General features: G+C 39.7%; 1 protein-coding gene across 1 annotated transcript; it reads left to right on the forward strand.

Annotated features, from left to right (window-relative positions):
* The first annotated feature begins 2,056 nt into the window (after window positions 1–2,056).
* Window positions 2,057–11,602, forward strand: LOC146477873 (uncharacterized). The gene is made up of 4 exons (XM_085112949.1): window positions 2,057–2,157; window positions 9,528–9,591; window positions 10,272–10,386; window positions 11,145–11,602. The coding sequence occupies exons 2-4, from the start codon at window positions 9,528–9,530 to the stop codon at window positions 11,506–11,508; spliced, it is 543 nt and encodes a 180-aa protein (XP_084969075.1). The 5' UTR covers window positions 2,057–2,157; the 3' UTR covers window positions 11,509–11,602.

Below are 11,602 nucleotides of genomic sequence, written 5' to 3' on the forward strand. Positions count from 1 at the left end.
AGATCAAGGACACATGGCTTGGTTTTACCCAAAAACTGTTTTTCAATTTAAGTAACTAGTACGATTACTGATGGGTTTACAGCCAAACCTCCCGTAAGCGACCACCCAAAATGTCAAGCGAAGGTGATCGCTTACGGGAGGTGGTCGCTTACAAAAACATTTTTAAACATTTTTAAACTTGAATGGGACAAGTCTATTTCGGGAAACCCGGTTCCTCCCTTGTGACATTCATGTCTCCTGTACTATCCTAGAATGTACATGTGATAATGTTACAAAGGCAAATTGTTAAACTCCCAACATTGGATGGATATGAGGACATAGGTGACAAGTAGTAGCTTACAGAAGGCAAAGAACAAAAGAAAATTGCAAGCTGTCATCTCTAAAGTGGCCGCGGTCGCCTGCGAGAGGTGGTCGCTTACGAGAGGTTCCAACTGTAGTGATTTGACTGGGGAAATTTTGGTTTTTTGGAAAACTGGTCGTACAAGTGAGGTGGTCGCTTACGGAGCTGGTCCCAAGAGAAGGTTCGACTTTATTTCTAAGGCCACGATTCCCAATTGTGCTAAACTAGCTATACCGCTGGGCTGGCGTTACGTAAAATAAATTAAGACAGCTATTTCAATCAAATGATCCTGCAGAAATTTACCCTTTAGTTATCAACTCTCTTGATAAACCAAACACTCGTAATTCCAAATTGCCAACACTGTTTTTCTTTCATTTATGGTCTTTTAAATTTTCTTGGAAGCTGGACAGGTTTCACTTTCACCCTGAATTCTCACTGGGATATATAAGCTCCCAGAGTACATATTGCTAATTGGTTTGCAACCAATCCCTAGACAGCCAAAAGACAATGATGTGGCATCCATGCTTGTACCGTCACAGGCAGTCCAAGCTCGCATCACTAGAGAGCGTACGTGTAATAATTAATTACTAGTGGGACGATGACCTTTGAGTGCAAGCGATATTGGGTAACAGGCAGCCGTTGGAAATTTTTCTCCTAAGGGAAAGAGTGGGAAACATAGGCAGTGATAACTGGCTAAAAAATGACCTCAAGTCAGCACAAAATAGCAAACAGACAATAGGCAATACCCCTTAGAAGCAAGGTATGTCATTTTTAATAAAACCTTTCCAGTATTTGTACCTCCTAAACCCAGACTCGTACCCAGTCGCTATTTACGTGTTTTGTGAGAAGATTGAATACGAGGATGGATTGAGGCGCGCGGGGTGTCATGGGAAGAGGCGAAGGAAAAAAAGCGACTGACAGATTTCGTTTGACAGATCCGTGCAATCTTGCGTGGAAACGTGCAGTGCTCTTTTCGAGAAAATGGAGTAATTTTAGACATTTCTTGTAGTCAAAATTCACTGCGGGTTCAGCGTTTGGTATTTAATGAGCTACAGCGTTCGTCTGATGAGTGATATCTTTTTTGTTGGCTTGTAATGTCGAGCAGCCGTAATAGCTTCTTCGCGGGAACATTCGCAGGAAGACGATAAGGGTGATTTGGACAGTTCTTTCAGTAAATTGTGGATCGAAGGTTAGTACCACAGTCACATTTCGTCTTCCCGCGAAGAAGCCATTACGGTAGCAAGACATTACTAACAAACCAACAAAAAAGAAATAAGTCTTCGGACGAACGCCATATTGGATCGAAATCTGCCAGTCCCTATTTTTCTTCGCCTCGTCCCATGACAACCTGCGCACCTCAATCCATCCTCGCGGCACTTACCCCATTCCTACAGCGGCATCTCGTTGTACACTGTATGTCAATACACTAGAAAACAATCCCGCTGATTTTGCTGTCTATAGAGTGTTTTCATTCACGTGACTACCGGCCATATTGGTTTACTGAAACAAAACAAAGTATTTGCACAAAAATAGAGTTCAATTCCCAGAGGTTTAGTTTGGGACACCAACATGGCCGCCATTTCTTTGTTTTGGGACACCAACATGGCCGCCGTGGCGCCATGTGAAAACGCTCTACTGATGTCCCGTCGTGTCGATTCGTTATGCTATTGGTCCCTCATAACAATGGAGCTGGCCACCATGCCATTGACTTTTGGGATCTCAAGGAATTGGTTGCAAACCACTTCATGCAAGGTGTGTACCTAGACGCGCTCGTCGTAGGTCAGAAGTAGGTGGTGCAACAAAAGCAGAAAGGAAAGGTAAGAAAACAAGAAACGTTACTGTTTGCTAGGCTGCATGGAGCAGAATCTGCTAAATTCCGTTATATCGAAGGAAAAGTTTGTGGTTTTATGGTATTGAGGAGGTCGGTGAGCAAGAAGCCGTGCTCGAAGTCTTTCAGCCTTTCTTGCTCGACGAAGGAAAGCGCAGGGGGAAAACGCTAAAAAAACACAAGGAAGGGTGGTAAGCTAGCATATTTCAGTCGCGTTGAACCGGACAAACTGTATATTGCTCTCAATTTTATATTATATTGCTCAATCCATTTTGAACAGTAATTTTATGCACGTTTTGCTTTCATTAACACCTTGGTTTGTACTTTTATAAGGTGCATAATTTTAGAAATCGGCGGCAAGTATTTTGGAATAGCGCCACGCCCCTTTGAGGTCTGAGTCGAAATTCTGCTGTTGCCGGCTTTTTTTTTCGTAAAAATCTCTCGGCTACACATAGTGCGCATTAGTCCCTTGCGCTGAACAGAGTTTCAACAAAATTGCAAAGACCCAATTCGAGAAATTTAGGGCTTTCCAAATTTAGGCCATTATTTATGTAAAAATGATAAGCAAACTTTACACGATTATATCTAATAAACTATGAGATTTATTCTTTAATTGCTTCCATTTTGAAATCACTGGTGATTCTTGGAATCTGATTGGTCCAAAATGGTGCAATTTATTCCCAAATTGCACCATTTTTTTATCTAAATCGCATCCTTTCTTTAGCCCATCAAAATGGAAATGAAGTAACACAAATAGAATATTAATATTGACAATGATACTCTGTGATTTCAAAATGGATGTAATTAAGTGGTAATTGAACTTCGTGTCGTGATATTTTGGTCTGAAATCATACTTGTGATTTCAAATCAAACTCGCGCTGCGCGCTCGTTTGATTTTGAACTCATGCGTATGATTTCAGACCAAATTGCACTCCACTCAGTTCAATTACCAACTGATTTATTTTGGGGATCTTTATTACAGATGGGTCCCTGCAAGTCAGCAAAAAGCTCTAGGGCTTTGTAAATGCGGGCGATTTCGAGCAATGCAAACATAGAAATGATAGTTTTAGCTATTTGTTGACGCTTGTCAGCGTTTCAGAGTCCTTCTCACAAAAAAGCATTTTCTTAAACATTCGCAGTTTTTTTTCCTTCAAATTTTTCAGGGCCACAATTGATTAACTTACTACCCGGATTCTGAATTTCATGGTCATTGAAAAACAGTGACATTATCTCCTATAAGCCCAAACTTGAGTAACATTGAAGATTTTTAGCGTTTTGGCTGAGTTTGTGCTTTCGGAGTTTTCTATTGTTTCGAGTTTGTCATGATACAGCATTCTTGTTCAGCACGCGTGCAATGACCGGCCGTCGATAAAACCAGGAACATGGAACATTCCGGAACATCCCGGAACATCCCGGAACACGAAAAAAATATTCCTAATAATAAAAAAATTAAAAAAAAAAGGCAATGAAAGAAATAAAAAATTAAGGAAAAAATGAGAAAAAAAGTGTGTTTTTTTATATAAAATGAAATTACATTGTATCCGAAGGAAATTCAAAGAAGAAGAAGTACGGATCGGAGTAGGTGGGACGGTAGGATAAATGGGGTGTTGTAGCCGCCCTTTGCAGCACGTCTTTATCGTCCGCTGCGCCAGAAATGGATCATTTCCAGCTCGGCTGGAATACGCGAATGAGCACGGATTACCCTCAGGCGTTTCTCCATGGTATTTTCTCCTTTCATTTTGCGCGAAAGTGTTTATCGTCCGCTAGGCTGCGGCAGAAATGGATCAATTCCAGCTCAGCTGGAATATGCGAATGAGCACGGAACACCCGCAGGCGTTCCTCCATCGTATTTTCTCCTTTCGTTTTGCGCAAAATCCCTGTCTCAACACCAATTCTTCGGTAAATGGAAGGGGTTTTGTAGCTCCAAACCAGCCAAAGTAGCGTATTTTCTTTAGCCGTAAATGACAGTCCGCTTATGGTTAAGACACAGAGACAGTCAGGCGTCTTTTACTGACAAATAATTATGGCTACACCTACATCTTGAAACCGGGGGTAGAGCGCTTCTTGAAATTCTTGCCTAATTCCACATCAAAATATGTGATTTTTCCTAACTTATTTCAGACACGACCTTCTTGGGATGTTCTGGGATGTTTCGGAATGTTCCGGAATGTTCCATTTAATTTTCCTGGTTATATCGACGGCCTGCAATGACCACGCTTGCCTGAATGCATTCATTGGACATTGCACGCGTGCTGAACAAGAATGCTGTATCATGACAGACTAGAAACAATAGAAAACTCCCAAAGCACACACTTAGCCAAAACGCTAAAAATCTTCATTTGCTCTCTATGCAATCGTCGTCTTTAAGTCAACATTTAATCTCAATCATTTAAGTTTAAGGGGGAGGCTCCCTAAGTTCCTCATAACCTAAATTGCGCCTTTATTCAGTGTGGTCAGTTACAACACCCCATTTATCCTACCGTCCCACCTACTCTGTACTTCTTCTTATATGAATTTCTTTCGGATACAATGTGATTTCATTTTATATAAAAAACACACACTTTTTTTTCATTTTTTCCTTCATTTTTATTTTATTTCGTTGTTTGTTATCTTAATTTTTTTTGTTATTGTCATTTTTTTTTTCGTGTTCCGGGATAATCTGGGATGTTCCGGAATGTTCCGGGATGTTCCGGAATGTTCCATGTTCCTGGTTTTATCGACGGCCTGCAATGACCGCGCTTGCCTGACTTCCGAATGCATTCATTGGACATTGCACGCTTGCTGAACAAGAATGCTGTATCATGACAGACTAGAAACAATAGAAAACTCCCAAAGCACAAACTCAGCCAAAACGCTAAAAATCTTCAATGTTTACTCAAGTTTGGGGTTATAGGAGATAATGTCACAGTTTTTCAATGACCATGAAATTCAGAATCCGAGTAGTTAGTTAATTAATTGAGGCCCTGAAAAAAATTTGAAGGAAAACAAACTACGAATGTTTAAGAAAATGCTTTTTTTGTTAGAAGGACTCTGAGGCGCTGACAGGCGTCAACAAATAGCTAAAACTATCATTTCTATATGTTTGCATTGCTCAAAATCGCGCGCATTTACAAAGCCCTAAAGCTTTTTGCTGACTTGCAAGGACCCATCTGTAATAAAGATCCCCAAAATAAAGGAATAAATCTCATAGTTTATTAGATATAATCGTGTGAAGTTTTGTACATAAATTATGACCTCAATTTGGAAAGCCCTTTGCATCCCTTTCTTGTTTCAACAATTATCTAAAAAAATTTCTTTGAAAAAAATTCGACCTTTTTTCCCTATAAGTAACCTTAAAGATATGCAAATTTACTCCTTTCAAAATTTGGAACTGCTTTAAACAACGGGTCATTTTTAGTTGGTGGCAACGGTGCGGCTTTTTACACAATTGTGCTGTAATGGGTGTTGCATTTAAACTTGTATCTGTAAATGTTCGAGGGATTCGTTCTTTGGAGAAACGGAAAACAATATTTGCGTGGCTAGTGAAGCAACAAGCAGATCATTTGTTTTTACAGGAAACATGCAGTACTAAAGAGTTAAAAAATAGTTGGAAAATGCAATGGACAGGTCAGATGTTTTTTTCTCATGGTTTTGAGCATAGTAGAGGTGTCCTTATCTTGATAAAAAAAACTCTTTAGAATTCGATCTTAAGTCCGTGCGTCAGGACAACCAGGGTCGTTTTTTTCTAACTTGTGGAAGCGTCAGTGCAGGACCAAAAATTTATATTTCTTAACATTTACACTGCAAACAAAACTAACGAACAAATTACATTTTTTGACCGCATAAAGGATGACTTAGATAACACTTGTATTGACGATGACTGTAGGATCATTGTCGGTGGGGATTTTAATGTTATCCTCGACCCGGAATTCGATGGTCATGGGGGTAATCCTAAACTAAAAGAATCCGCTCGGCAGATTGAAAATAATGATTAAGTTGATATTTGTATATCAAATATAAAAAGGTTTGTGTGGAGGTAAAAAAAAGCCTTTAGTGCAAAGAAGGCTCGATTTTTGGTTGATAGACAACGCTCTTCAAGAGGATAGTGATCAAGTTGATATCACACCTTCCATCAAGTCAGACCACTCAGCAATCGTACTAAGTATAAACAGCACCGACCGTAGAAAATCAAACACGTGGTCCCTTTTTTTTGGGAGATTTAATGCAAGTTTACTTGACGACAAGGATTGCGTAGAGATGGTAAACAAAAAGTAATAAACCTGGATCGAAGAGTTTAAGGATGTAAAGGATCCGAAACTGTTCTGGGATCTCATCAAATATAGAATTAGACGGGAGACTTTGTCTTACAGCAAATCAAAATCAAAAGCGAGAGAAAGGAGGGCGAGCCTAAATGGAATGGAGGAAAACTTGAAGGATATTCACACGTTGTGTGATCAGGACCCATCGGTTGAAAATATCAGCAAATTAGAGATCCTTAAGACTGAGTATGGCCTCAGATATGAGTACATTGCACAGGGAGCGATAGTACGTTCGAGGGAAAGATGGTATCAATTGGGAGAAAAGAGGAACAAGTATTTTTTAAATTTGGAGAGTTTAAGAGGTAAGAAAAGCGTTATTCGTAAGATTTTTACCACGGATCAATCTTTAACAACAAAACCTGAAGTTATAATAAAGAAACTTTATAGTTTTTATTCAGATCTTTACTGAGGGGAGGACTCAAGCCTAATTTCAAGCTCGTGTGCAGGAACTTTAACAGACACCTTCCGGTCAAAGATTTCCGTGCCAAAGCTTTCCGATGAAAAAAGAGCAAAATTCTGAAGAAAAATTAACTGTTAGTGAATGCTATAATACCTCGCTTAAAAACGTCCCAAAAGAATAAAACGCCTGTTTACGATGGCTTTACGGTTGAGTTTTATTTAGCGTTCTGACCCACTGAATTTTCGGAAAGCATCTTGTCACCTGTTTAAATTACGCGCACGATCACTGGGAATTATCTAATTCTCAGAGACAGGCGGTGATTACTTTGTTGGAGAAGAAGGGTAGAGACAAAAGGTGTATTGGAGACCAACATCTCTCATTAATTTCGGCACACTGAATTACCTCGAAGACCGTCGCAAAACTTGTGCAAAGAATGCTACCGGACTTGATCCACAACAATCACTACAATTACGTGAAGGGTAGGTCAGTTATATGACGCAGTTAGAACAGTTGACGACGTCATAGAATACACAAAGCAGGTCAATATGACTGGAGTGTACGTTAATTACAATAGACTTCAAAAAAGCTTTCGACTCGTTAAATAACAACTACTTGATTAAAAGATCGCCAAGCATATAACTTCGGGCCGTTCTTCAATGGATTCGCACTTTCTACTCGAACGTGTCTAGCTGTGTTATGAACAACGGTTTTACCTCGAATTATTTTAATATTGGCTTCGGAGTGAGACAGGGGCCCTCTGTCATGCACCACTCTTGTTTATTTTATCTCTCGAGGTGCTTGCTTTCAGCGTCAGGCAAACTAAGAATATCCAAGAAATTAAAATTGGAAATGAAGAGGTTGAACTCGGCCGCTTTTCTGCTGATAACACATTGTTTTTTTTTTTTAGAAATAAATCTTCTTACGAGCATCTTGTCTGTATACTTAAAATATTTTCAGTTTTCTCAGGGCTTAAAGTTAATTTAGAAAAAACAGAATTCTTCTACTTGGGTTTGAGAAAGCTGGAGACATTCCTACAAGAATTTAAGACATCAGTTAAAATTGTAGGTGTGTGTTTCAGTTACAACGAAGTGCATATGAAAATTTGTTTAAGAAGATTCTCAAATACATTAAGAAAACTTACACTAAACAGGTGGAAGAATAGAGGGCTTACTCTTAGAGAAAATCCAAATTTTCAAATCTCTCGCAATCCCAAAATTATGTTTAAGGCAACTCTCATCTACGTCACTAATGACCTTGTCCAGGCTGTAAACAAAAGAATTTTGCAACTTCATTTGGAGCGTATGTAATGGCCCGATTGTAGCATCAGTTTGTGTAATACTCTCCCTTTCGTTGTTTAATCTTCGTGTCCGTCATATGCAGCCACTGAAATGATAAGAATCCCCCACATACCAAAATGTGACTGCATGCGTGATGCAATATTTTGTATCATGTGACGCGGAACTCGTCTTCCGTAAAATAGAACATCGCCAGAAATCCCCTCTAGGTAGCCCCTCTAACGCAAAACTATTATGTCATGTTCTCTATTTTTAATTGCCACCCACTGTTGGTAAAGTTACCCTGTGTGTAATCATGGCTGAATTGAATTATTTATTCAGTATGTACAGGAAGCTTCCGTGTAGATTCTTCTGGCCAAATCGAACTGAAGGGTAATAAAAGCGAACCTACGACGCTTGAACTGTCCTCGAATTACTCCACGACTGTCTACGTCCATTTTGGTACGCCATAACACAAACAGGCTTGTTTGATCACACGAATAGACTGTTTTCCTGCCCAGTGTTCATCGAGGGTATCTTTCTCTCCTTTCATCGCCTCCTCCATTTCTTTTCGCTCTCGTTCAAAATTTCAGGCGGGAAAAAGCGGAAAACGCACAAATCTCTACAGAAACGCGACACATGCTAGTTTAAGACGTGTTGTCCTTGTCATTCCCTTTTCATTTCCCTTTCCTTTTTTTTTTCGAGAACTGGACCGTGTGTGTGGTTAGCTATGTGATCAAGAGATTGATTGACAGTCGGAGGCGATTGAATTACCGAGTTGCACGTAAGTTGTAGCCGTTTGTAGTGTCGTCACGCAACGCTTTGTGAGGGAGTGTTGCGTGACAACACTAAGAACGGCGCGACGGCTATCATGGAGGCTATTAAAATAGAGGTTGGATTAGACCGTGATCGGCGAAGACGGACATTTCTTTTAAACTTGTAAACATGAGCGACATAACAAACGCATAAAGCTTAAATTTGCAATTGCTTGTAGAAAATCTTTCGTGACTAGTGCTGCATAGCTGGCGGAATGATGAACGATGGTAAAGTTTGGGCGAACAGGCGAACAGCAAAGCCGGAAATGCGCGGCTCTGTCGCTAAAACTTTATATTTGCGCGTGGACACTGAATTTTACCTCGGCTGCCTACGGCCAGAGTGGATCAGAAGGTGTTCGCCATGTGGAGTGTTTCCACATGACGTCACGGCGGCCATGTTGGTGTCCCAAATCAAAGAAATGGCGGCCATGTTGATGTCCAAAACTAAACCTCTGGGAATTGAGCTCTATTTCCATGCAAATACTTTCTTTTGTTTCAGTAAACCAATATGGCCGGTAGTCACGTGAATGTAAACGCTCTATACTAACAATTTTATCATGGTTTTGCTTCAGATGAATTCAAGATTGGCTTCGCTGTTTCTATTTGTTTCAACTTCCTTGCTGTTCCTGCCATCAGGTACGAACCTTTTATTTTGTTATCATGCTAAGAGAACTTACCATTCCATTTTATATTGAGGCCATTGCTGTCTTACCTTGCGTTTTTGCCCATTTTTTGTATTCTAGCCCATCGTTTTTTCTTTCATGTTTTTAGTTCAATTTGTTGTCCACTTTGATGTAGGTCTGGATGAGGGTACCTCCATCACACTTAACGCATAAATGTTAAGCTCTCTAACATCAAACAGCCTTATAACTCGGCCACATTTTATAGCTCCCCTTCGTGCAAATAACAAAAATACGTAATTTTCTTCCTTCCAGTACAGCAAGATAAGAATGATACCATACAATGCAGTTCAGTAAAATACAATACAATACAATCAAATTTACGAAATAACATCAGGCAAGAAATTATGTTCAAATTTAAGTTTGAAAAACATGTTCGGATGACCTACATCCATCTCCAGTTTCAAATGCAGATAGAAAATACAAATACAAAATACAAATATAAATACAAAGCGTATTTATATCACACCGACTAGTGGTTCTATTTGCATTTAAAACTGAAGATGGATGTAGGTAATCCGAAACATGTTTTTCAAACCTTAAACCGTGTGTTGCTATTTGTAGATTAGTACAATACAATGTAATACAATGTATATACACAATAATAATGCTGTTGTTATGTCGCTTTACCATCAGTATCCGCAGGAGTTAGTTATTACTGCAAGGCTTGTCCCACAGAAGCACTGCTGTCTCCACCAGAATGTGACATGTCATCAATTCCTGACGACGGCTGTAGCTCGACATCTAAACCGTAAGAATTATTTGATTTGTTAAGTTTTTTTTCTTAGTAAAATAACCCGAAGGTCACGGCACGACTTTCAAATATGATGCTAAGACTGTTGAGTTTGTACCTAAGAATTGGAAAGTTTTTTCAAGAACTTTCTAAGTTGATTTGGAATCTTCAAGAGGTTTTTTTTTAGTTGGTCCGAAGATTGAAGAAAATTCCAAAAATTTTTCTTAAGTCTTCCGAATATCACTCAAACACTTTCGCCATGAAGACTTCCTGACACGAACCGACGATTTCTAAAACTTCACCCTCCTGAATTTTCTCGAAACATTGCTAGGCTACTTATAATTCATTAACAACGTAGTATAGAATGTTATTCGTCATTTGAATATGCAATAAATCAGAAATACTTGTGACTTCCTTTGACATCTTTTGATTGCCCCTATTTAGACTTGGCTTTTTTCGTTTTCTATTACCAGGGGTAAGGTACTTTAGAAAACAGAAGAAATGTCCTCTTACCCTGACGGTTTTTTAAATTAAAGTGTTATGAGACATTATTTATGAGCCTGCAATTAAAAGATCCGATTTTAAAAATGAATTCATGGTGTATTCCACCGTCTTTTATTCATTTCTCTTCCATTTGTGGAATGGGTGATATGTCAGACACGTTGTGGTAGCCACGTGGGAGGCTTTTTCATGTGCGCTTGCGTGTAATCTTCTTTGGCGGAAGAGACGACAAGTCGTAACCACTCACATATTTATTATTGATCTCATTTGTCTAGATGTTTTGCAGCAACAGCTGAGTTGGCGAACGGAACATTGGTTAGCCTACGAGGCTGCTATGAATGGCAAGGCAACTGTAGCGTCACTGCTTGTGAATACGGAAGCAACATTACTGGGATTCAGTTCAAACGCTGCACGGCTCAATGCTGCGACCAGCAGCGCTGCAATCAAATGGTGCCCATGTTGATGCCTGAACCAAGCCCAAGCTCAAGCCCAAGGTCCTCTCTTGCAACAACCAGCCCCACCAGTGGACCTACAGCCGGCACCAAAGGCTCTGAAGGCCAGATTTCTGCTGCCATGAAGAAGGAAGCTTTCTTTTATTTGTCGACCTTTTTCCTGATTGCCACTCTCCTGTTGAAATAGGCAAACATCAGCACCTAAGTATTCATTTTCTATCGGGGAGGCACTCCTAGTTTCAGTCATCAATAAACAACACAAGTTCAACAGCACAAAATTT

Source organism: Pavona decussata, unplaced genomic scaffold, assembly GCF_977016875.1.
Source record: "Pavona decussata unplaced genomic scaffold, jaPavDecu1.1 SCAFFOLD_68, whole genome shotgun sequence".
NCBI classification, from domain to species: Eukaryota; Metazoa; Cnidaria; class Anthozoa; order Scleractinia; family Agariciidae; genus Pavona; species Pavona decussata.

Coding starts and splice junctions, on each gene's coding strand:
- LOC146477873 (XM_085112949.1), top strand. CDS start 9,528: ATGAATTCAAGATTGGCTTCGCTGTTTCTATTTGTTTCAACTTCCTTG. Junction 9,592..10,271: donor CTTGCTGTTCCTGCCATCAG/GTACGAACCTTT, acceptor CTTTACCATCAG/TATCCGCAGGAGTTAGTTAT. Junction 10,387..11,144: donor TGTAGCTCGACATCTAAACC/GTAAGAATTATT, acceptor TCATTTGTCTAG/ATGTTTTGCAGCAACAGCTG.